Source organism: Lonchura striata, chromosome 1 (genome assembly GCF_050655825.1).
Source record: "Lonchura striata isolate lonStrDom1 chromosome 1, ASM5065582v1, whole genome shotgun sequence".
Classification (NCBI taxonomy): Eukaryota; Metazoa; Chordata; class Aves; order Passeriformes; family Estrildidae; genus Lonchura; species Lonchura striata.
In genome coordinates this window covers 69,546,748-69,574,234 of record NC_140703.1, presented here as the reverse complement: position 1 = coordinate 69,574,234, position 27,487 = coordinate 69,546,748, and the positions used below count along the sequence as shown (strand labels likewise).

General features: G+C 39.6%; 1 protein-coding gene across 2 annotated transcripts; it reads right to left on the bottom strand.

Annotated features, from left to right (window-relative positions):
• Positions 1-3,512: 3,512 nt before the first annotated feature.
• On the bottom strand, positions 3,513-27,487 carry HSPH1 (heat shock protein family H (Hsp110) member 1). 2 transcript variants are annotated; one of them, XM_021541958.4, is made up of 18 exons: positions 27,190-27,487; positions 26,160-26,217; positions 19,820-19,960; positions 18,008-18,130; positions 16,682-16,781; positions 15,799-15,932; positions 15,077-15,321; positions 13,989-14,217; positions 13,000-13,106; positions 11,641-11,774; positions 9,384-9,589; positions 8,455-8,586; positions 7,566-7,703; positions 7,033-7,158; positions 6,385-6,492; positions 6,156-6,275; positions 4,862-5,023; positions 3,513-4,373 (listed from the first exon to the last, which is right to left on the bottom strand). In XM_021541958.4, the coding sequence occupies exons 1-18, from the start codon at positions 27,294-27,296 to the stop codon at positions 4,173-4,175; spliced, it is 2,571 nt and encodes an 856-aa protein (XP_021397633.3). In that variant the 5' UTR covers positions 27,297-27,487; the 3' UTR covers positions 3,513-4,172. The 2 variants fall into 2 exon arrangements, with proteins under 2 accessions (XP_021397633.3, XP_021397634.3); XM_021541959.4 differs by lacking the exon at positions 8,455-8,586.

The following is a 27,487-nucleotide window of genomic DNA, read 5'->3' as shown; positions in this document are numbered from 1 at the left end:
AGAATTAAAATCTATCATTTAGACTTCACTAGTAGCCAGTCTATGTAGAGGAAGTCTGCCAAAACATGCTACATCAAACCTGTGTGAAAGAGGTTATACAATAGATAAATTTTAGGGTTTTACTCCTTTTTTATTTCTTATTTTGTCCTATCTTTTTTTGTGGTTCTAAGCTTTTCTTGGCTTAAAATTTCATGCAAAATAGTTTCTCTGACTGTGCATAATCTCACAATTCTTCATTCCACTAAGGCTTTCAGAAAAAAAATGGCAAAGGAAAATACAACAGTTATGACGAGTCCTGTGTATTTTACATAAATTTTAGTTATCTAAGACTCAGAATTGGACAGAGTGAATTTTAGGCAATCTGATATGTGTTGTAAAAACCAAGTTAACTCACAAATCTGTTATGTTGGGAAAATAGGTGGTTAAGGAATACTTATATATGTAATTAAGGTTAATAATGATCCAAAAAGGCAATCCGATTAGGTCCATTTCGCACGTTTTCCCCTAATATGACCTTAAATATTTCTAGTGGGGCATTTGAGTTTTTTGTATACTTCACACATTTTCTGAATAATAAATAAACGTTTGTATTTATAAGACACTTTTCTATGAAACGACTCCCAAGAATTTCAGAACACAGCTTGAGAAAGGCCGTGCCTCAAATATAAAACTGTACTGAATACTGATGTAAATTCTCCCCTATTACCAATGTCACTAAAGCAAAACAGTTGTAAAGACTTGGGTAAAATTGAGAACTTTGAGAAACACATGATATGTGAACGCAACAATACACAGCACCAAAAATCCTTCATGAAAAGAATTGCAAAAGCTTGCTTTAGAGGAATCAAGCTATCTTTTTCTCTCCTTCCAAAAGGAGAGTCAAACGTTTGTGCAGTATTTAGTCAGTAAAACATTAAGGCCATTATATTCTTGTACCAGTGAGAGTAAACTGGCCAGTAAACTGTCTTGTGGTGCTGTTTTTGTGCTATGTTGCAGCATGAAGGGGACTGCCATCCTGAACCTCTGAACCTCCCTGTCACTGATACTGAGATCAAAGTGAAACTGGTACACAGGATTTCCATGTGTCTGGCAAAAGGTAAGTAGAAAGCAAAGTCATTAAACAGGGACAAAGGGAGGGAAAGTAAAGTTGTATCACTGATCTATTTTTGTTTTCCTTCTTCCGCCCCTCAGGGTAAAGCACAAGCACTGTAAAGATTTGAATAAGTCACTTAAACAAAAGGCATTCATTACTTGCCACACCATTAGCTGGTATGAAATAGCTAACGTTGCAGAAATTTGGAAAAAAAAAAAAATCCAACCCAGATTTATCTGTTCCCAGTGCAGACTTTTTATGAAAGTTCATTAGAGGAAAATTAGAGGGAAAATTCAGGACCTTCTATAGAGGTAACTCAATATGTGACAATCCATCAGGACAAGAAAACATGCTTTTTGTAGATTCAGGACTAGTTCTTCTGACAGAACTCTACTTCAAATGCCTCTACAAAATTTTCCACTGAAGCTTTCTCCTAAGGCATGTTACTGATTTTGCAATGTAAGTCCATTTCCACTTCAGCAGTAATGCAAGCAAGCAGAAGTTTGTTAGTAAAAGTTAACCCTTGATGAAACCACTCTACTGGTATCAACACAGAACTACTCCATACCTCAGACATGGTTTTGAAGTTTGGTCTGACTTGCTATCCCTTAGCACTAGGAAAAGGAAAGATCAAAATATTCCTATTGTTGCTAACTATACACCATCATCTAATGGATCAGCAGAAGTGAAGAACAGGCAGCTCAAAGCAGCCAGTAACAGTGATCTGCCTTTTGATAATGCAGTTATCAAATGGATTATATGTAGCCAATACAGTCAATGCAGAAAACTGGGCACTGCTGTGGGAAACTGCACACACTGCATTAGAGCTCCTGCCCCTGGCTGTGAGAAGACTCATGGAAGGCTCACACTAAAATCACCAACTAGAAGAAAAAGACTTGCCTCGGATAGGATTAGCTGGCCCTTGAAAGCACCAGTGCTCTCACCTGTACTCCCTCTTCAGTAGCTCCAGTGGCACCAGTTTATTTATCTTTTCTCCTTTACATTTTGTTGTTCCAGATGAAATACTGCTGCAGCCACAATAAACACTTATTGAAAAAACAAACTGAAACACTTTTTCATTTAGTGACACTGATCTTTAAGCATCTGGTGCTACATGCTTACATATGGGATCTGTGCTTCCATGCACCAGCAGAATTAACACCCTTCAGAATACACTTCCAAGAGAAACTCTTCCCACAGCATTTCAGGTGCCTAATATTCCCTAGTGTAATTTTATGTTTAACACAGTGCATCCTCCCCTACACCAAGTATGCAAAAAAATCTGATAGACTACAGAGACTTACTTGAGAGGAAATCTTAGTTTTTAAAACTTTTACCAAGGTCTAACCAGAGCAACTTGAAGGGACTGAAAATATTATTTCAGTTTAGTCTGTAACAAAAAGCAGAACCTGGCCTAAGTACTTGACCAGGTTTTAACCTCTTACTCTGAACCGTGGATTACAATTCCTAAGTTATAGGATTCTGTTATGATGCCCAAAAGATAGGCTGGAAATAAATCCCCACAGACCGATGTCTATAGGGCAGGTATTTGCTTCTTACAGCACTGGTGGTGAGGAGGGTATCTCCACCTAACTCACCCACTTTTGTCAAATGCTGTGGTGTATTTATACAGCAAGTACTGCTTAGTATCAGTATGTCACTATAACATCATCATGTGTATGATCTCATAGTTATTAGATAGCTCTTTTGCACTGCACCTGTGCTTCCAAAGTTCAGAGGTCATAACAGGTCTTTGATGAAGGCTTCCAAGGTCATCTTCTCATCTGAACTTTTCAACGTTGTCTTTAGAGCATGTACAGTCACAGTGCTCCTTGGTCTGTCTGGTCTTAACTGGCCTAAATTATTTGTTTTGTGGCTAATTGACTTTACATTTGCCAATTTCTCATTAGTAGTACACTCTAAAGCTGTCCACGTGGTGAGATTTTCCTTCTTTTTTGTCTATTCAGCCTTAAGCAACTAGTTAACCATATACTAGCTATTACACTGTATAGAAAGTTATTTATATCATGTTATATAGGTATAAAAGTTATGGATTCAGGTTATATTGATATCAGGTTATACAGATACGTTAGGTTATATTGGTATCTTATAACTCAAGCTATATAAGCACCTTGTAACGTAAGTTACATAGGCATCAGTTACAAACACTGTCCTATACTCTAACATCTGTGAAGTTTCCAGGTTCTTTCAGGTGTTTACAACCCTCGGGGCAAAGAAAAGAAAGAGGCATAACTCATTACAGGGCCAAATTACATTCGTCTAACTGTACAACTAGTTCTGTGCAAAGTGTGAGAGTCTTAAGTGTGTTTATGACTCTCCTGCACAGGAACACAAAGCAATGGAGGGCAAAACTTAGAGCAGACATACTGCAAACAGTTAAACTCAAAAGGTCAGGAGATACCAGTAAAATGAACTTTATTTCAAAGCTCTTTAAAAAGCTTCACAATAACACTAACAGAATTAGCATTTCCTTCATTTTATGTACCCCACATGAAAAATGCATTGTTTAGCAAGAGATGAAACGTAAGCGTTTCTGCATGCTACTAACACATTTCACCATCTCATTACCTGGTAAGTACTTTGGACTGCAACAATCAAAAACCTCAGACAGAAGGATTTCTTCTGCAAAGTTCTTATGAAGGGGACAGACACTGGCTTTTTCTGACATATCCAATTAGATGTCCAGACAAAAGAAAACTACCTTGGCATCTACAAATGCCTAGAGTGTTTAGATTACAACCTTTTAAAGGAGCAGTACATTTCAAAGCAAGGGCTTCTTTTCATCTTTAGTGATGCAAATGGTTAAATACTGCACAGAAGCTTAGTATGAACTCACAATTCCACAGGAATCTGAAAGTTACCAAGGCAATTTTCCTTTTAGGATAGTCATGACCAACACTATTACTATTCTTCCTCCCACAGCGTAACATATCCCAGACAAATTTTAAGAAAAAAAATATAAATAGTTTCCAAAACAATGCATTCCCACCCCCATCACATATGACAGCCAAAACATCTTCTGTCATGGGATGAAATAATTTGCTGCAAGTGCAGTGGCTTAGTCCAGGTCCATGTTAATGGTGTTTTGATCACTTGGATGACATTCGCCGTTTTGCTGAGGCATTTCGGAATTTTTGTCATCTTCTCCCATGTCTTCAGTTTTATAATCACTCTGCTCATTTAATGGGTTTTCCTCCTTGGGAGAGTCAACTTTTGGTTTTGGTTGTGTAACAACGGGCTCACAGACATTGTTTAATTCCTAAAAAAGATAGAAAAATTGTGGGCAGAATGTGTGTTAAGGAGCCACCAGCTTCACTAGTGCAAAAAGTCCTGTGTCCAAAAGACTGCTTGAAATTGGCTTCTGTATTTGTTCCCTTGATTCCAAACTGACAAGTACTTATTGTACTCTGAAATAAATTAATTGGTATACTTTTTAATGTTCTGTGGGCAAAGTTCAACTAAGTATTTTTGATTTCACTTTTTTTTTCAGTACTATTTTGTCTCTCAGTAAAACACTGAAGAACAACCCAAGTTTTTACAGTGACTGAAAGACAAGTATCAATGAGCTCCACAGAATTGTATATAGTACACTAGAGCTCCTCTGTTTTCTGCTGGATCTCTTCCCTTCCATACTTTCTACCTTTCAAAAACACTAGAGCACCAAGATGAAACGGGGGAAGACAAAAGGCACAGATACCAGTCTACTTTTTGCACCAACCTCTAAAGATAGTTTCTTATGGTACTTACCTGTAGTTTTGCCTTAATTTCACTTGAAAGCACAGCTGGATCCTGATCTAAGCTCTTCTTAGCCTGTGCGCTCACAGCATTATTCATCCACTCTACCACTTCACTAACACACTTCTCCACTTTCATCATTTCCATCTCATCAATATGGATGTATTTCTCATCCTGTCCAAATACAAACATTTTGTTTGTAGTCAATGTCAAGTCTTAATGTAATCAAGTAATGCCACCAAGTCTATCTCCATTATTTATAACTTGTAAATCTCTTCCAGTGGTCAAAATAAATAGAAGCTAGCCACAAGGGAGATCCATTACAGCAAGAGACAACAGGAAATATGTCAATATAAAGCTTTCTTTACCCAAATAAACAAGAAATCTGGGTCACAGAGGGCATAGAAGCTTCACAAAAAGGTCATGCAATAAAAGATACTGTTCTTAACACATTCCCTCCCATTCTGGAGGAGCTACCTGCTCCCAAGGTAGTTTATTCATTGAGATTCTGATGTACAGGGAAAGGATAAGAGTTTTCAACTTTAGCATTCCCTACAATGCCACAGTTACACAATTAACAACTATCAGAAGAACTTGCTCAGCAAAACAACCAATGAATCCATATTTAAATTCTTAAATAAAACCAAGTTATTAAATATGCTATTTACAATCATGCTAGTTATTTCACATATAACACTACTAATGATTTCATTTAATTTTGTCATCTATAGCTGTGAAGACTTAATTGTTTCTGACGTTAAGCCTCAGACTGAATTAGTTTGAGTATTGTGAGCTGTACTATTAAAATTCTTTAAGCTGAAATTCAAGGAGCAAATTTTCAGACTGGAATTATCAAGAACATAATCTAAAAATATCAATTAAAAAACCCAAACACAAAAACCCCACAAAAAACCAAGCCCCAAATACCCACATATAATAAAATCGTGGTTTTTACTTTATCTGCAACTAGGTTTTACACTAATGCTTCTCACCATACAATAATTCTTGTCCCTGAAAGAACTGGAAGAGGAGCACATTCCTAAAAAACAGTCACATCAGTTTTTTTAAAGGTCAAGAATCAGACCAGAAGTCTAAACTCTTTGTAAGAACACCTCTTCAGCCTGGAAACATCCAGAAGCAACTGAAGATATGACACTTAGTGAGATTTTTTGAGTACTGGGAAACATTTGCGGTGTTAAATTTGTGACCTATATAGCAGCAGTTCACAGCTCATCTGAAAGTGCATTTGAAGCCCTCCAGCCAATGAGCCTCACTGAAGCACTGTAGTTAAAAAAAGGCCACTTACTTTATTCCTGAATTCCCCAGCTATTGTAGCATAGTACTGGAGCCTGTGTCCCAATTCTTGTAATAGCCTTGGTCGTTCCTCTGCTTCTTGATAGCGCATTTCAATTGGAGTACCTAATTTCTAGAAAAAGCAATTTCTACATGTTTATGTGATTCATTAACATTCATTAATGTTGTTTAGCACAGTCTTTTGGAAATTTTGGGTTTTTTGGGCATATTAACAGGCCTACCTTTAAATTCTCTAATTTTTCTACATACACCTGCTTTGCTTCATCCTCACCCTCTTCATACAGCCAGCCTTCTGTTTCTGCTAGGAGAGCAGAGAATCCCTGCAGATCCTGTGTGTCAATATAATTCAACACATCAAACATCCAAATACACACCAATCAACCGTGTTTTTCTTGAAGTAACACAACAGAGGTAAATATACACATGAATCCTTAACCTCCCATATAAAGATTTAATTTCTACTGCAGCTTTTGCCTAAGTAAGTTACTTAAACCATGGCAGCTTCTGGATTAAGAAACACACATCTACAACAAAGGTAGCATTCACAGACTTTTGTCCATGATTAGGCCAATACTTTGGGTGTAACTCTAATTCATGGTTTTGGTTCCACATAAAGCAACACAGCTTCCCCTTCCAGTCACCAGTTCCAACTGGAAACAAAACTTTACTCCATTTGTGACAAAACCTTTTTTCAGGGATATGTATTTGTTATGCCTAAACCTAATTCTGGGTTAGTCACTGCCATCATTCAAATGAAGTTCTGGTTTTGCAGCTATGTCCAGGGTGGCTTTGAGAAAGTTTAACCAAGGTATACAAAACAGATACTTGGTATCCATATTTTCAGAGAAGTTCCTAAAACCATAACCTACCTTTTCACAAACAAACTTTTCATATGGTCCAGACAACTTGTCCCTGAACTCATATACATATTCCTCCACTGCATTCTTTGCATCATTTCTTTCTTTCTCCAGTTTATCTTGCATAATCATCTTTCCCTGTATACCACAGAAAATATTTTAATTAAAAAATAACAATGTTCAAACAGCATTCTACAAAGCCTGTAAAATCTCCCAGAGGCCTTGGTTCACCTAACTGTTGAAATTCTCATTATTGTGCAGTAGACTTACCTGAAGAAATGGGTTGCACTTCTCTGAATTACAATAGTTTAAATGAACCTGTGATACCATTCCATGGATCAGTGCTCTGATGCTAATTGCTATAAAGGACACTTCAAGCTTTCTGATAAACATTTGTCAGTTATGTGTTAGAAGGCAGACAGTTGGTTCATTGTTAACTGAGCCCACACTCCAGGCTGACAGTACAAGAACAGAGGTTGCCTTCAGAAGCAGGTGAATGGTTAACAACTGCACACAAGAAAGCAGTCTAAACCACACTAACTCACCTCTGTTTCAATATACATATTGAGGAGATCTTTTCCTAACTGCCAAACCAAGTTAGCTTCAATGGGTAGTTCCACATTCTTCACTTTTATCTTGGGTTTTTTAGCTTCTGGGGGCTGATCACCTTTCTTCTCATTTGTCTGAGTTAGAAAGAAGAAAAATAAGATAATTTTCCTGACTTATTTCTGATGAAGTACTATTATGATGAAAGACACATTAAGAGGAAGAACACACAAAGGTTTTTCCATGTTCTTTTAAAACCTTCAAAATGTGCTCATGAGACACTTTCCTTCTGGGGATTCCACCTCCTATCCCAGTCTCCTTACAGTCTGTTTCCAGACAGTAAGCACTGAGCTGCAGCAAGGACATTCCTCAGATATATACCGTGTTTGCAGATTTTCCAGAAGTGTCCATATGTAATGTAGCAGTTCACTAATGATGCCAATAGGGCTTAAGATTTTAACCCAAAGCATTTTTCATCTCATACAGATGAAAAAACTAAATCACTAGCAATAACATGCAGACAAATGTTTCACATTGATTATTTCCTTTTAGGTTTATGAATTCCTGATCCCAGCTTCCCTCAGCAGGCCTAATAAACCCGGCCTCTAACTGCTGTTTAAGTTTAAATGTCTGAAACCCAAATAAACAAGTTGTACAACACTGGAAGAAGAATTGGAAGTAGTAGAGAAAGACTTCTTGCACTAATCCTTTTGCAAACTCTGTACAAAAATCATCACAAGATACAGACATTATTTTTCACTATAGTAAAGATGTGAAAATGAAAAAGGTCCCAACACCAAGTTCTTTGCTTTTCCTGAAATAAGTTACCATTTTAAAAGCCATATTTATATAGGATAACATTTCCAACAGAGTTAAAGGGTCACTCACTTTCTTGACATCTGGGATTTTGTTTTCTTCAGAGGGAGGTTCTGATGAAGGGGGAGACTGTGACGTTTGCTGACCATCAGTTTGTACCTGGGACTGTGTTCCAGCCTCACTGTTCTCTTGCTGGATATTTTTCTGAAATGAAAGCCCAGGCACAAAGGATGTAGAAGGCATGTGCACTTGCATTTAAGTATAGGGCACTTCACTTCTGACGCACATACGGTACAAAGTGCCCTACAAAGCATTCTGTGCACACGCAGAAACACACACGCTTCAACTATGGAGATACAGACTAGGTGCAAGTTCAGAAGGAGTTCATGAAAATGTTACCAGTGCCAGGCTTGCTGCACAATACTTGTGTGCGTGTGTGCACATGCTACCACTTTCTCTGACAAAAAGGGGCTTTTAATTTATTGAGTCATAATGTTTACTTTTTCCCCCTCAAAAGTATTAAAACATCAAGTAGACTATAACAATGTGCATTATTCCCCAGTGTTCCCCTCTCCTTCAATGCTGTAGAAAACAATTCAGCTTTCTCTTTCACAAAAAGTCTCAAAAAACTTTACTGATACAAATGATTACATTGAAATCCTTTAAACACAAAGCACATGGATTATTAACAATCCAAATCTAGTTTTCCTGTTTGGAACAGTTAGATAACCATGGCAGCTGAAAGCAACCCCACCCTCAAACAACCAACCTGCTGCTATTTGGCACTTTGCACAAAAACTGGTTTTGAAATCCACACACTTCCAAGACAGCACAAATTGTCTCCTGTTCTTATAAAGACATTTCCTGACAACTACACACATCATAAAATTAATCTCCTTTTGCTTTCTTAGAGGAAGGTATTTTTCTTCCAGAGTATGTAACAGCAGAACACACTTTCACCAGTCAATAAGGATATTTACACACAAGAAAGGTCAACTTACATCACTGAAGTTTTCAATAGGCCTCTGGTCCTGAGCTTCAACTTCAGTCTCAACACTGACATCTTCACACTCTTCATTTTTAACTGGCTCTACCATAGATGCAGTGGACACACTGAAAATGCCATGAGTATTGACACGGACTTTCACTTTGACTTTAGACTTCTCTCCATCTTTCTGGGCTGCCACATTCTGGATAACATACCTACCTAAAACCAAAAGAATCAAAACTCACACAGTGGAATTAAGTAGGTAATATTACAGAGCCAGGAAAACATCTCCCTTTTTCATAGACAAACTTTTTCTAAATATTTGATGAAGCCTCCACACTAATCTCATGGTCCCTCAAATTAACTCGGTACTAGAAAAAAAAAAAAAAAACAACAACAAAACCCAAGTACACTGCTTTTCGGCCAACTTCATCTTATAAATCAAAGAGTAGGTTCTCCTGACACCACTAATACAGAGTAAATACAAAACTGGTGCTCTCTGTGTTACTAGTGGGCTGAAAAAACTACTGAAGGGCTTAGTCTAATGCCAATATTAACTGGTGCCTTTCTAATACAAGTTACTGCCCAACATAGAAACACTATTTCTAGAGGTCTTCCTTACACCTTCTAACATCCACGCAAGTCTGCCCTTACAGAACAATTAGGTTCTGCCCTAGAATAAAAGGTAACTACTGTAATACTTTAAACAAGCATTGTGAAACTAACAAACAGACAATTAGTTCAACAGTAAATGAAGAATCAGATGTCCTTCACATTAACTGCAGACATTTTTCCTTATGCATAGATTTACCAAAAGAGTGACCTGCAGACCAAAATGCTCACTTAGCTGCAAAGTACAAGTTCCCCAGTCTCACAGGCCAAAGATACACATTTGCACACACCATTCCTTCAGCAACAGATCTAGACCACAAGCACACAAGCTTTTACCTGCCTGTTTCACAGGATATAGAATGTAATCCTCTCTCTTGTAAATCCAGTAATACTGGAGCTGTGTGACTGGTTCTCCTTTTTGCCAGTCTCATTAGAACTATTACTTCATCCATTTCTCATACCAATAATTCTGTTCTGAGCAAATAATTAATTGGCAACTGAGTTGAAACAAAACTGTTCTTCAGTTCTGCTCTTACCAGTTTTCAGAACAGCAGTTAAACAGCTTCTCATTTTTTAAAGCCAAATAAATTGAACACTGACAAATCCCACCACGAGTCTTTATGGTAAGAGTTAACCACAAAAGGAAATATGACATTTCTGTAACTACAAAATACAGTCATAGAATCATAGAACGGCCTGGGTTGGAAGCAACCTTAAAGATTGTGTTCCAAGCCCCCTGCCTTTCATTACACCAGATTGCTCAGGACCTCATCCAACCTGGCCTTGAATTCCTCCTACGATGGGGAATCCACAACTTCTCTGGGAAACCTTCCAGTGCCTAACCACCCTCACAACAAAGAGTTTGCTCCTAACATCTAATCTACATCAGCTCTCTTGCAATTTTTAAAGTTATTCCCCCTTGTACTGTCACTACTTGTGTTTGTAATAAGTCCCTCTCCATTGTGCTGTTTTTCAAAATATATGGCACACAAACACACAATATTTAATTGCATGTTTAGAACTCAAGAACAATTATTTAATTGGCCTGTCTTTACCATCACAGTCTTTTTCTAACTAACCATGCTGAAAGCTCTTTGTAAGTACCAACACTGTCATGTGCTGCAATTTGTCAAAGAAAGAAAGAAATGCTTAGAAATGTTACATAGATAAATCAATACTGTAGTCTTGTAGCTGCCACTATTTCAGACTGCTTTGATTGAAAGTTATTCAGCATTATGTCAATCCCAGAAGGTATAGGCAAAAACAACAACTAGTTATTCAAAACATGCTGGTTTTTATATACAGGAGATATTATTAAATTATTCCTAGCCTGCTTCAGTAACAAGCAGAAAAGATTTTAAAAGTTACAAAGGTATTTTATAGTAAATGATAACCACATTTTAGTAGTAAAATGATAGCCACATTTTAGTTGTAGGCATTGATTTGTTTCCCCTTGTTTCTTCATTTAGCCAAAGCAACATTATAAGCAAGAAAAATAAAAAATACTGATTCAGTTGCCTCAGGAATGGGAAAATTCTGAGTTCTTCAGAGACAAAAACCTGAATATATACATCATAACCATACTGCATAACAACAATTACTGTTTGATCACAAATTGTTCTATTGGAGACAACACTATTTCCAGGACAATTACTTACCAATTTTTGACTCAGGATATGGGACTCCATTAGGATCAGAATAAAAAGCTTCTAGCTCAAATGGACCTTTCCTATAGAATGTAAGTACCTTAGAAAAGGGTGCTGCGTGATTTCTGCTGAAGACCTCATGAACTCTGTAATTAAGGGAAAAGTATCACTTTTAGCAGTGTATTGGAGCTGGAAGGTTTTGATATAGGGTCAGAACTCTTTAGAGGACCATGATGTTTTGGAACATTTATCCTTCTGAACAATTCCAATAAAGATACCTCACTACTGTAACTGCAAGGGAAAAGGATTTACTGTTCTCTACTGTAATGAGAACTTGCCCTATTCTACTATTTGAGCTTGGAATAGTGTATTTTGAATCATAATTTGCACCCTTCCTTAGTCTCAAAAGGATAATTATAGCCCTGTTAATTCCTTGCTCATTTACGTTCCATGGCTCAGTTGAGAACCCTGACACCAGATTATTATTCATTCCTCAACATGACAGAAAAACAACCAGCTTTACTTTGTGTTCTACAGCATGTCCAATATTATGCCAGCCTGATCCTAATTTCTAACTAAGTTTTGTCTCCTAACTGTGGAGGATCTCATCTAATAACCTAGATGTGAGAAAGTGAGAGCTTTACCTAGAACATGAACCCACAGGCTGCTCTCATAAGTGACAGAACAATTAGGCCCTGCACCTCCACAGAAAAGAGATGGGAAGAAAAAAAGGCTGAACTACAAAGAACATGAAAAAGGTATGAACAGATCCCTCTAGAACTATGCTTTTTCCACAGATTGGACTTGGAGCTCTTTACATCCTAGACAGCAATTGCATTTCCCACAGGCAAGGCACCATTAGTAACAGATGTCAGTCTCAGTAGGAGACTGCAGCAAGAAATTACTCTTACAAATGTTAATTTTTTGCTAGGTGTTAAATTCCTCCTTCAGTCAGATAAATAGCATCCATATAAGTTCACAATATTTCCATAGTACATAACATTACTAATAAATCAAGAATCTCAGGTGTCGGGAACACCTTGAGTAAAAAGCAAAAAGCCAGAAGGCAAAGTGGAATCAGGACCCAAGCACTGATCTAATTTTATATTCCTAATCCCGACACCCATATAAAGGCAAAACAAGATACTAGCAAGATACTAGCTCTTCGTAGCTCTTTCAACTCACTTTTTTTTAATATTTCTTTTTTTTTTCAAATTTCAACCTATGTCTTTACAATCTTCCCAGTCAACCATCTCAGGTACATGGCCAATGGCTTTTCTATGCCAAAATCCTAGTTTAAATGCAAGCAAGAACATGACCCCTGAATTATGAAGGTCAAAAGCTTCATGGAAGGTAGTCTGAGCTACCTACCCTTCAGTGTCCTCCGCTTCTGTATTCCACAGCAGAGATATTGGAAAAGGTGTAGCATCTGTCACAGAAAATTCTCTCACTTTAAAAGCTGGAGAAAGAATGGCACACTGGAGAAAAAAAAAAAAAAAAAAAAAAAAAAAAAAAAGCTTGCATTAAAGCTGGTTAACTCCTCTACTCCGCTAGCCAAGACAGCAAAAACTTTTCAAACAAGTGCGAACCGGATTGATTTTGATAGGCAGAACTATTCCAATCCTCAATTTCAATGCAGTGTGAGAAATCTCACACACAAGTGTTTATGTGCTGTGTTAGCAGGCCTTTTGCAGCTTATGAGTAAAGGTAACACTAAGAAAATAGCAGGACTGTAAAAAACGAAAATGTTGCAGTGCTTAGGCCTAAAACAAGTCTTTATCTAAAGGGTCCTGTTTCTTTCCCTGAATACAATTGATTGCTAGCAATGGGAAGCTGTCAGTGAGATGGAGTAAAGAAACAAGTCAAAGAGAAGAGGGTGAAATAAGGCAGGACATAGAATGACTGGTTTTCTTGTAATATATAGCCGGAAACAGTAAAAATGGGAGGGAGACAGAATAAAAGCTTGTTTCACATTTATGGCAAGCCGGATACCAGGAAAGTCAAACTTGCAGTAATTTGAGCTCTCCATGGATACTCCTCATACCTTGTTGAGTAAAAATATCTTTCAGCTTGACAACAACTTAAATTTTTGGCATTAAATTCCCTAGATTGTATTCTTTTGAAGAAAAATTCTACTTACAGAATACTGCAATAAAATACTGCAATAGAGTACTACACCAGGGAGGAGTACTCTGGGCTTTTTAAACAGTAAAAAGACATAGTGCACATGTATGTTCCCTTGAGTACTTTAAAATGGACCACTTCTACAACTTTTTATAATTGCTTCATAACTAATTCTTCATGGAAATGCTACTAAGAAATACATCTTTTAATTTCATCAAGTGCTGCCAGTACTATACCTGCAGAGCACAGCCTCTAGCTATGGCTTCATCTGCATTCAGTGTTGTACTGACATCCTTGCCAAAGAATTTAGCAATCTTCTCTTTGACAGCAGGAATACGGGTTGCTCCCCCCACAATCTCTACAGCATTTATATCTTCCACTTTCAGTTGTGTTTGTTCCATTAATGAAAGCAGAGGCATCTCTATCCTTTGCAGCAGGTCAGCACACAATTCTTCAAATTGTGACCTAAGAAAAAAAATGGGATTAACTAAAGAAATGTCTGTCCCACAAGAACCTTGCCTGGTATTTGTTTCCAAACTGATGCCGACTAGGTTGGTTAACTACTCTGCAAAGTGACTTAAAACTAAACTCCTGTAAGTAGGCCAAGGTGGCAACTGTAGACAAGACAAGGTAGTCCACAAACAGCTGCTTTCAAATTTTTCCAAGCCACTATCAATGTTGTTAAGTAAGATAAAGGTTTTGTTTGGCAGCTGCTATGTATTTGCCTCAGAGCAGAGGTTACAGATAAGAAATCAGAAAACACTGATACTTCCTTTATAATGAAAAGCTGTTGCCTACATAATGGAAGAAAGAGAACCCATCACTCTCAGCAGTAGCTGCAGAACTAATAAATGAAGCCATGCTTGTAAACATGTGGAAGAGACAGACTTCATTTACACTTGGACCATAATCAAGTTGTCACCCATAAGCATTGTTTCTGCCCTCCATTTCTCTACCCATATCCACAGTAACTAAGAACAGAAAAAAAAATAAACAAATCTTTAATTGTTGCTATCTTAACAAGAGTATGGGATTTAGGTTACCTAAAATATGCAGCCAACCCTCTGGTTTGCAAGCATCAATCTATGGTTTTAAGAACATATTCTACAAAAAGAATCTAAACTTCTTATGCATGCTTTATGGTTTTGAAACATTACTGAAGTAGCTGAACATCACACTTCCCAAACTCAGCTATTCTAGCATTACAAAAATGCCACAGCTGTTCAGCACTTACACTTTTAGCACGTTAAGTTTCTTTCAAATATTGAAAGAAACACTTGTTTAAAAAATATGGCCACTAAAGCCTGTCTTGTACAGAACTCACCTGTTCATTTTTCCAGATACATCAGTATCATTCATGAAACACTCAATATTTAGGGGAATGTCTGTGCTATTTGAACTCATTAGTTTCTTCAGTTTCTCACATTCCTGATACAGACGAAGAAGAGCCCGAACTTTGGTTTTTGGATCTAGTTTGTACTTTGATTTTATTTCTGCACAAAAGTAATCTACCAGCTTTCCATCAAAGTTTCTCCCACCGAGGAAAGGGTCAAATGCTGTCCCAAGTACCTGGTTTGAAAGAACACAATTATTTAGTTTAACAATAATAAAATCAAACTGAATAGCAGTCTTCCAATATCAGCAAGTCCTCACTTCAAAATAATGTTGGGGACAGGTCAGCCTGTCTTCCAATGCATAACCACATTAGACAAAAATTAATCTTCATTTTTACAGAGGAAATAAGACTAAGCAGCTAAGTGACAATCCTAAGTATTCAAAACTTTAATCCATAAACACACATTTAGATAAAGCAAAATAAATTATAGCACTAATATTATATATCTTACATTTGTGTATTGCAAGAAATTTACAGCTTGTTTGAAACAATTCTAATGAAATGAAGGACTCTGATGAAAACCTTTGCCTTTAAACTCATTGCCATTTCCATGCATTAAATTATTTCAGAATTTTAAAAAGAAGGCAGATTGGCAGGCTATTTGATTCTAATTGCTTATAAACTCTTTTATTTCCATTTAATCTTACTACCTTCAGTTTACTCTTGTTGAATGCACAGGCTGATACTTGAAATGCAGAATGTCCCATATCAACAAACACAACTATCCGTGGCTTCTCTTCAGGAGCTGGAAGGTCTTGTTTATAAATTCCGTAATTCAGAGCGACTGCAAAAGAAGTGTCAGATATTATCCACACAATCTCTAGTTTCCAGTGGCATACCATTACATCCCTGTAAACATTAAGCCGTAAGATCAAAAGCATAATGACAGATCCAGACATACACCCGTGCAAGATATACTATCTTCATGGAAGCTTTATTCCATTAATCCAAGCTGTACAATCTGAAAAGCAGAATATACTCCCTTAGTCATGTATATGGCCCCTAAGCACGTGTTTGGGTTTTTTGAGGGTTTTTTTGCCTTGCAAAGTTATCAAAAACACAGAACATCTTAACAAAACCCAAACTCAGTTTTGTATTTACAGTGAGTATCATCTCCCAAGCTGGAAAGTTTTGTCTGAGAGTTGTTTAAATGGTCAGCAGAGCCAAGTGTCTGTTTAAAACCCCGACTATACTGAAAAAAGCCTTGAAAGTTATGAGGTGTTGATGTTTAATCAAGGAACTTCCTTTAGGAGTGTCTAAATCCTGCAACTGTGCATCTGGGCAGTACACTAAATGAACAAGTAGTCCAGGCACACATAGTGACTCTTAAATAAGTGTTTGAGGAGATAATTATCAGTGGAGCTTGATCTCATCTACCCCTTCACACAGAAGACATTAAACCAAGAAAAGAACAGCAAGTATTTCAAATATTTATGTCTCATATTTGCCTTTTCATTTACTTTTCTTAAAGTAATTAAACATACCCTCTGTCCCACCTCTCAATTGCAGAAACTGCTATTTTACCCTACTTACCTGCTGTCATGTCATTCATTAATCTAAGACAATTTAGACCAACAATCTGAGCTGCATCTAGAAGAGACCTCCTTTCAGCATCTGTGAAAAATGATGGAACCTGAAGAAAGCAGATGAGAATACAGTTTTTTCCAGAAAATGAGACATTACACCACTTTTTGGAAAGTATTAATTTAAAAATTGTATCTATTCCTCCTATTTGAGAAAGATCCTTACTGCAAACCTCTAAAATGCAACTACCATAATGAACTGACACTTTAAATATTCTGTTTAGAGATGGAATTAAACCAGCATCAGGTAGTTTACATAAGCACACACTAACAAGAAACAAATTAGTTATTTGTATACAAATGCTGATAACATTAAGTGCTGGTGCAAAATGTAAACTAGACATTGTGAAGACAGTGACATGGAATACCTTAATCAGAACTAGCAGGTATACTCCTGTCCAAACAAGGAAAGAGGCAACAAAAAGCGTACAGCAATGCTGCAGATGTGAGAAAAGCAAAAGAAATAAGTGATAACAAATGAAGATAATCTATTTTGGTAGAAATTACTTTGGACAAGAAGTGCTAAGAAATTCTGAAGGAATATCCTGCTGAAAATTTTCTGCAGCTCTCTAGCATTGGCATTGGACAGTACCTTCTGATGTCCCCCCCAAGGGGACACATGAAGAACTAGCTTTCCAGGTTCAACTGGAGAATCAACATTTCTAATAATAACAGAGCTAAATATTCCTAGATGCAACATGAGACAGACTTGTTCAGAGTCATTGAGAACAGAGAGGCAGGTGTTATTTTATACTCAGGGGTTTGCAATGGAATGACTGATCTTGATTTGAGGTCATTTTCTGTGCAGTCATAACAGTGAAAAAGAAAACAAGGTTTGCTGAAAGGATGAAGATAAACAGGACAGAAACTAAAATTTTCAGCAGACAGAGGGCAAATCTTCATAAACAATAAAAACTGTTCAAAGTTGTTATCAAATTGTTTTAAATTCAAGAAAAATGCAAACATATGTATTTATTTCAATTAGTAATTTGTATGCTTAGTCATGAAAGCAAGCTGTTCCAGAAGGATATATACCTGGATCCAGAAACATTTTGGGTCCAGAGGCTTCCAAGAGAATGAATTCATTAAGTTAGTCAGGGTCTGGAATATGGCAGCAGCCCTGGGATTTCTTTAAATCAAAAGCTCTAAAGCTAGTTAGGATTAATTCCTTTTTAAGTGCTTAGCAGAGTTCTTTTTCACTCTGCATGAATAGAAACAAAATGCCCTCGATAGCTGAAGTTAAAAGACAATGTTCCTGTGCACTACAATTACTTACAGAAATAACACAGTCTGTTACTGGCTTTTTCAGGTTACTCTCTGCAGTCTCCTTCAATTTAGTCAATAGCATAGCTGAAATCTGCTCCACACTGAAGATGTGCTCCTCATCCATGTACATGACCTGGATAGAATAAGTAAAATAATTCCGTTAGTTCAATTGAAGGAAAATTACATACATTTAAGGTTCTTTGACACACTGCTGGCTAATAACCTATGAATCATGACATGCTTCATTATTTCATTAGAGGACTTCAGTTTACAACTTAATTTCCCAGCTGAGTGTTTATAGAAGCAATAATTCCATTCTGTCTTAAAACATCAAGAACTTATCAACTCCATAGATTAAGGAAATGGCCAAAAGTGACACAAGTTTAACATGTGGCACATCATTAAGTAAAAATAACCATCGTTTTTCAAACTGATGCCAAATGCAAAAAATGTACAGAAGTACTTGCTGTGTATTTTTCCTCAGCATTTTTATCCTTCTGCTCAAATATGTGAGGCGTCTCTGAAAGGAAGAACTGTGCAACAACAGTTCACCTATGCAGTTGAAACAACTAAAAGCTTAAGATAAAGCTTAGAAAAAGTTTATTTATTGCTCTTGTAGCAAAAATTATTCTTGAAGCACCATTTTTATCATGCAATAGAATACATGACGATGAAGTGAAGCAACACGTTACAGCTGGTGCCTGAAAGTAACACTTCTCTTTTATTCATTCAGTATGATTTGGGGAAAATTCAGGCATTTTGGTTTTAAGAGAAATTTTTATCTGAACCTCCCAGTCTTATTGAATTTTACTGAATCAATTATTAAAACTTTTTAACCACAGTTAAATAGAAATAAATACTAACTTCTTCTCCAAGCAGCCTAAGAAAAAACAGAAAAACACCAAGTAGTAGTAGTGTTCTCCCAACACTAGACTCTCGGATGATACAAGACTCTTACACACACTGATTAAAGGAAACCAATAATTTCAGTCTGAATTTATCTGATAACCTCACAAATCACAAACAGCTAAAGAAAAAGCATCTCTTTTGTAAAGCTTGGCTACTTTTCCAGTCAGGCTTTTTTCTAATGTATACAATTCTGTGATACTGTCACTACTTAGGACTGATCTATACTGAAGTTATGAGGGGACGAGTTCAAGCTAAAGTCTTCAACAGTGAAGCAGTGATTGTTATGCCAGCAAGGCTTCATTATCAGTAATTGTACATATTTTTGTAAATGGACACAATGTTATTAACTGCACCTATTCTATGAAAAGCTGATATTGTATCAATGAAGTCCTTGAAATACAAGCAAGAGCCAAACCTGCAATGTTATAGGAACTGGCTTTAAACACTTTTGCAAGTAACTGACTCCAGGCAGTCCACTAAAGACACACTTGCCACTCATTTATGGCAATCATTCTAAAGAAGAGTTCCAACTATTTTCTAAAGCGTTTGTAAACCACCTATTAAGTCTGCTGCAATGCATTCCACAAAAAAGTGACAAAGTCATACTTTGAAGTAAAACCATACGACCTTGTAATTATCTTAGCAGTTTTTCTGCCAGTGTGCTTGAGCTAGCAATTTGCCAACACAGAAATTTGCATTGCAGCAATTATTTGTAAATGAAACTTAATTTGAAGGTTAACATCCACTATTTTAAAGATAAAGCTGCCTATTCATAGAAGAGCTCTTGTTTAACAGAAAGATTAAAACAACCTACCTTTAGAATTAAAAGAAACACATATTTTCATGACTAGTTGCTGAAATTTAAAATTTCAGATTTAGCTACACAACCCAGAAAGATACACTGCAGATTTACCTTCACACCAACTCCACCATTCTTCATGGGAACCAAATCATAGCTCAACTTTTCTTTTTCCTTCTGAACAAAAGGATCATTAAATGCACGGCCATGGAATCTCTTGAAGTTAGATACAGTGTTGTGGGCATGAGTAATTTGCTGTAAAGAAATACAGGACAGTTAGAAATCCACTCTTAAATCAGCCTGCAATGTTCAGTGCTGTTCTGTATGCCCCCAAGCACAGGTCAAGTTTTCAGACAACTGCCCACTCCCTTGTCACAGCTGTTTTATTTAACACTGGTAATTACTGTCTGGTACTTTTTATCAGCTCATTAGTAAGTTAGATACAGACTTCCAGATGATTACTTATTAAAGATTACTTATTAAGGATTATAAAACTATCTCTGAAACCTTGAGACAACTGGGTGAACAATAACATGATCAACAGAGCCTACTACTTTAGTCAACTGATTTAGAATCATAGAATTGTATAAGTTTGAAAAAGCCTTTCAGATCAAGTCCAGCTAATCTAACACAGCCAAGTCCACCAATGTTCCTAAAAGCCACATCCACACACCTTTTAGATACCTCCCTTTTAGATACCCTGCCCCACTTCCCTGGGCAGCCTGTAGAGATGTTCACAAACCATTTGGTGAAATAATCTTTTCCTGTAAGGACCCTGGGGGGCATCCCCTAAGTTAAGGAGCCACAAGAAGCTTCCCTCAAAGCTGTTAAAACCCCATTGGCTCCATCCCCTGTTCATATGTCCCTGAGCCAATCCCTCCCTATTCCCTGATTAGCCCATATCTTTGTACTGACCCCCTGGCCCCCGGGGGGTGAAATAAGCTGGGCTCTCCATGTGTGTGTGCTGGGAACTCTGAACATCTCACTGCACGGCTGAATTTAACATCTGTGGATACCATGCAAAGGCCTTTTCTGCTTCTTTACCATGGACTTCACTAGCAATTCAGGATGCTACGTTTTCATAACAGCCAATATGAACTTCCCTTGGTGCAACTTTGTGCTTCTTTTAGGTTACTATAGATAGTGATAAGGGCATACATGAGCTTCTTCTCCAGGCTAAACAACCCCAGCTCCCTCAGCTGCTCCACATCAGACTTGCACTCCAGACCTTTCACCAGCTCCACTGCCCTTTTCTGGATTCGCTCCAGCCCCTCCATGTCCTTCTTGTGGTGAGGGGCCCAGAACTGAACCAGGATCAGAGGTGTGTTCTCACCAGTCTGAGCACAGGGGGACAATCACTGCCCTGCTCCTGCTGGCCACACTATTGCTGATACAGGCCAGGATGCCATTGGCCTTCTTGGCCACCTGAGCACAGATGGCTCATCTTCAGCCACTGTCAAACAGCACTCCCAGGTCTTTTTCCACCAGGCAGCTTCCCAGCCACTTTGCCTCCACCCTGTAGTGTTCGATGAGGTTGCTGTGACTCAAGTGCAGGACACTGCACTCACTGAACCTCATACAGAGGCCCTCAACCCTGCCTGTCTACATCCTTTTGTAAAGCCATCCTGCCCTCCAGCAGATCAACACCCCAGTCCAACTTGGCCTCACCTCCAAACTAACTGAAGGTAAACTTGATCCCCTTTTCCGGAGCACTGATTAAAATATCAAATAGGGCTGGCCCCCAATACTGAGCCTTGGGGAACACAACTGGTGATATGCTGCCAGCTGGATTTAATTCCATTTACCATAACACTCTGGGCCTGGCTATCCAGCCAGTTTTTAACCAGTTAGGAGTAACACACCAGGTGTGCCAGTCATCCCCCAATGTTGCCACAATGGCGACTGTGTCAGAGTTTTACTTTTGCACAATGGTGTCCAGCTCCTCCTTTTTATTGCCTGTGTTGCAGGCATTGATGCCTGCTGGCATTGCACTTCAGCTGGGCTATTGAGCCTGCCACTTTTTTTACAGAGGAGAAGCCCCAATTCTTACGTGACCATTCTCAGGAGCTGCCACAGTTTTTAAACAAATCAATAATAACCCTTGTGTCACTGCTGCTGCATAGATCTCCATCCCATCTCCACCAAGGCAGCAGAGTGAAGGACCTCACTAGACCAATTCTCTCTCAAACACTGCTGTGGAATCCTTCAGGCTTATCTTTAGCAAATTTGGCTGTATGTCTTTGCCCCTCCAAATCTAGTTTAAAGCTCTCAGTGATCCCTGAGCTCCTGTGCAATGATCCTTTTCCCTCCCTGAAACAGGTATACCCTGCCTGCTGCTACCAGTCCTGCTGTCATGTAAACTGACCCATGATCAAAACCCTCAAATTCTGACAATGGCACCAGGCTTAAGATATTGGTCTGCTGGCTCTTCGTATTTCCTCCTTCATTTCGGGCAATTGGAAGGATAGAGAACACATGATAGCACTATTTGTGCTCCTGATCCCTTAAGAAGTCATTCCAAGGCCCTGAAATCTCTCCTGATTGCCCTTGGACTTCCTGGTGCAACCTCATCACTGCCAACCTGAGGAACCAATAATGGATAATCATCTGACAGCCATACCAGGGTAGGAACTTGGACCCCAGAGAGGCAGCAGACTTTCCTAAAAAGTGGTTCCTGCCAGCATATTGGGCCTTCTGCTCCCTTCCAAAGGGAGTCTCCTATGGCAATGTCCTGTCTTTTTCTTCAGTGAAGCAGTTTTGGCATAGGCCAACCTAACCTTGGCAACAGATTATTCCTTATCTCTTCAAGTCACTGTTTTCCAGCAGGTGGAGAAGAGAGAAAGGACCCCTCTGTGTGTCCTGCCTGCCTCCCAGGCATGTCCCAGGGAACGCAGGGTGCAATTCCACTACATCATCTCTCTCTCACACACTCCCTCATAGTCCTCAACCTACTCACCTCCCGCCAGAGTTCTGTCACTAAGTGGAAGAGTACCTGGGCACATTCCCACATCTGGGCTAACAGGCACTACCCTCTCCTGGTATTGAGAGCAGGGCTCACCCTGCAGGTGCCACCCAGTACTGGCAGTACCCAGTGCCACCAGTGCTCCTGCCAGCGCTGTCTGGGCAGCTGTGCCAGCTGTGCCAGCTGTGCCGGGTGTGGAGCTCAGCGAGGCAGTGGCTTTCTGCCAGGTGGGTCCCACGGCTCCCTGGCCGGGCTGGCACTGCCTCACACCCTTCCTGCACACTGCAGTGCCACACCCTGCTCATCAGTGCTCCCTAAAGGCTTATTTTTATTTTTTTATTTGGGGGAAACTGCTGTTGTTGCTCCGGGCCCCACCCAGGTCCCATCAGCCACTGCCACTCAAGCTGCAGGCTTCTGGCAGCTCTTGTCTCCCCATGACACTCCCCCAGTTCAGGAAACCCCCCTGTGCACTGCACTGGAACACTCTGCTGCTGATTGTGCTGGAAACCAGAGCCACTCACCTTGCACCTCACTTCTGTCACCCTGCGTGACAGAACTTAGAGCAAATTCAAATGTTTAACATGTGAAGCTGGTTTCCCTGTAAGACCTCCAACCCAAGCCACACCACCTCCACTTTAAGCATTATTTCATTAAGCGCAAACAAGGGTGTTCCTACTTACTGTCAAGCTTAAATGTCCCCATCATTTCAATACTTTTTCCCCCCTGAGCTACTTTGAAATCACATCATTTCCTTGTTCACACTCACCTAGCAGCAACTCAAATTCTTGCACTAGACCAGAGAAGAATACAGTGCACAGACAATTTAGAACTTTTTTTGCTAACATCAGCTTGAACTATGTGCTAAACTACAATGCAAGCTCCCAAGAGCAAGCGACAGAGAAACGTTCATTATCAGAAATGCAAAGCACAACAGAAACCAGACAACTAGAGCAGCCTAAGAGATAATGCGCATATCTCAGAGTATAAGTAATGCTATTTTATTAGAGAGAAAGTATAAAAGTGTGTTATTATCTACAGGTAGAATAAGGCAGGCACCAACAGATGCATGATAGCATCTCATATGCTGAGCATACCAAGGAATATTTCTAGCATTTACCATCCCCACAGAAAACCATCAATTCCTTGTTGCACATAAAGTTTTCCAGGATAAAATGGAAGAATCTGAGCTACATCTTGTATTATGAAGCTACTCAACTAGGACGGTTCTCCTACAGAAAAGCTCCCTGACAAAAAAAGGAGGCCAATACTCCCACTAACAAACAGTAACTTTCAGACAGCTGTGTCTGTGGAAAGATGCCACACTTGGACTGCCTGCTGAGAATCATCCTTGATTTATTTTAATCAAGGATTAACATTTTAATTGTAGTTTTAATTTTAATTTAATTTTTGATTTAAATTTTACTTTTAATTTTATTAAATCAAGGATTTATTTTAATCATCCTTGGTTTATTCTAATCACCAAACAGTGCTCAGCAATTAATAGTATAAGCACAAGTCAACACACGCCAAAAATCATGCCAGGAACTATTCCAGTACTTTAATGTGGTTGTGTAGTTAGGTTCCTGTGTTGAAGACTGTTGCCCAGCATGGTTTTATTTATTTGTATAGCCACAACTTCAGAGTGCTTGAATGCTATGTATTTCACAGCTGTATGGCTGAAGAACGTAGCAGCAGGAATTATTACCATGTAGTGGGTAGAGAAGCGCAAACACTCTGGCAGCTTTTATAGCCTAATTTAGAATTAACCTCAAAGCCTTTTCTAAGAGAACCATCTTAAGATATTTTTAGAGTAATTGTATGCCATTAGGTCTGTAGCATGTTTTAATATCTTCCTGCTTAGTCACAATTAAGAAAGCTAAGAATTATGGTCTGTTAACTAATGTACCATTCTCATTTCCAGTGGTACCATACTTACCTAAAGGTTACAGAAATTTTCTGAAAATCTGCTCCAGCAGTAACTTCTCAAATATTAAAGAGATCACCCTTTAGTATTTTGAGCTCTCTCACAAAATCACACTGTAGAAGTCACCAGTCAAAACCTCCTTTTCTTTATTTTGTGGGATTTTTTGTTTCTTTGCTTTTTTTTTTTCCCAAATGAAAAGAATCATTGTACGCCTTGATTTAAGACCCTAAGACACCAAAAATCTAACTCTCAGTAGTCCATGTCAGGAAATTTACACATTTGCAAAAGAAACACAATTCACATCTCAGGTCATCAGCCAAATTGAACCACTGACAACTACACCTGTCATCTTTTATCATTTAAAGTATTAAATTCTTTTTTCTTGGCAAAAATATTTAGCTTCAACTTCTAGGCGAGCCAAGCATGAAACACTCCATCAGTAATATACAGGTTAGTCTGAAGATAACTGAAGTCACAGGTGCTCATCATTGCAAATACATACTTCTAAATGCTAAGAGAATTGGCCTCACTTGCAGATTACTTCATGTTTTCCACAGCATCTACTGGAACAATCTAACAATACTAAGACATGCTTGAGAGTACATCAGGTTCAGATAATTTCCCATTTTCAGTAACAATTAATTTTTGCACACTAATGAATCATACTAGTTTCTGACTTGCAACAATGTCAGCAGCCAACTCAGCAATGCTGAAATGAAATTTAAGAAAAAACCACAAACACATGTGTTTACTTCATTACTCCAAATGCTAACCTGTAACTGAATGTGCATGTGCTTGTTAACATGTAAAGTATTTGTACTGCCTCAGCTATTCAAAATTAAGAGGAGTGCTATTACAGTGCAATGAAGTCTCCTTTAGTGCTCTCTCCATGGAAACCCACTGCAGTCCTTTTGCTACATGAGAGAGATGCACAGGCCAGCGGAGGCTGCATGCTTGATCTCCCAGCAGCAGTTATGTAACAACGAACAATACCTAAGGATTTATTTAATCATTACAGTTTGTTATTCTGAGACTTGTTGGAATTAAGTTCTCCTTCTAAACTGAAAATACTACTTTCACAAAGAAAACATTAAACCTTTCAGAGCATCTCAATTGCAAAAAAAACACCACCAAAACAAGGTCTTGCATCTTCAAAACCAGAGGCATTTAATTTACAGCAAATCCAAAGGTAGTAAGGTACCCTGAATAGCTTTAGCAAATGTCTCCCCTTACATCCGATTTTAATTAACTATGCACAGCATTTAAAATGTTTTCTTTCAAGTACAAGGGAAATCCTATATACAATCATTAGGAAAAGAAATCCAGTAAACTTAATTTGTCAGAATATGAACATATTCAACTGGAAAGTATCGCATTAATGAAGGAGAGAGCAGAAACATTCTAGCAAAAACATCCTACATTTCCCCAAAGAAAGCATGGCAGCATAGTGCAGCATTTCTAAAATAAAAGGCTCAACAAGAAACTGAGGCTGTTTGGCTTAAAAAAACACAGCCAACTCTCTTTACACCCAGTGATACTTCAACAGTTTGCAGCAGGAAATGACCTACCTGGTTTTTAGCCGCAACACCAATAGCTCTGTTTTTGGATCCAAATGAAACCACCGACCTGGAAAGAACAACAGGCCAATTAACTCAGTCCCGACAACAAACACGACTGAGAACTGTCACGGATTCATTTTCTACTACTGCAGATAAAACACCTAAGTCTTTCCGTCAAAGTGCCATTCTTTGAATTTACAGTAAAAAAACACGGGAAGACTTTTATCCGCCTTAAAGCCTTGGCCCGAATCCAGGACCTTTCACAATGGCTTATCCAAATGGTAAAACAGGATGATCGCAATTCAGAGCTCACAGCCAGTCTACACCCTACCCGTCTGTGCATGGCTGTTTCTAACTTGTCAACTAACTCCCGCTTTGAGCCAGAGGCTTTCTATATCTAACCTCTGACTCAAGGGGAGCTGCCCTGGAGCAGCTGGCAGAGCCCAGCCTAAGCAGCACGAGTGGGAGTGCGCTCGCCCGTGTCCCACTTAACCCAGCTGCCCCACGGGCACTCTCCGGGCCGCCCGGCGCTCCCAGCCCGCCGCACCGCGACCCGCGGGGCTCCGCGCAGCCCGCATCCCCGGGCACTGCCCGCGGGACGCTCCGCTCCGGGGAACAGCGGCAGACACCGGGCCGGGAGCGGGACACGGGGGAACAGGGAGGGTCGGGACCGGGGAGCGGGCGGGGGGACACAGGGGAACAAAGCGGATGGGGACCGGGGCGGGGGACACAGAGCGCGTCAGGATGGCAGGAGTTCAGCGGAACACAGCGGGTGAGGGGATTGGAGCACACAGCAGGCTGGGGCGGGAAGGGGAGCACAGAGCGGGTTGGAGGGACACGCAGTGGGCTGCCGCCCGGCCCCGCCACCCTGTAGCTGTCCCCTGCCATCCCACGGAGGCGGCGAGCGCCGGGGAACGCGCTGGCCCCGCACAGCAGGAACCCCTCCACGCCCCACCGCGAAACTTCCAGCACCTTCTCCACGGCGGGCGCTCCGCCGGGCACAGACCAGCCCCCGCCCGCGTCCCCCCCTCCTACTCACGGCGTGCACCGGTCGCTGAACTCGTTGGCGACGGTCTCGATGCCGCCAGCCCGCGCCACGGCGATGTAGCAGCTCTGGAAGCCCAAATCAAAGCCCACCACGGCCATGGCCCCAGCGCCAGAGGGAGGTCCCCGCTCTGCCCGGCTCACTCCCGGTGCTCCTGCGGCCGCCGGTCCCCGTAGCGTGCGCGGGCGGGCGGGCGGGGAAGGGACGCAGCGGCGCCGCCGCCGCTTTAAATATGACAATGAGGCGAAGTTTCCAGAAACTGCGGCAGCCACTCACCGGCTCCACGTGCGGC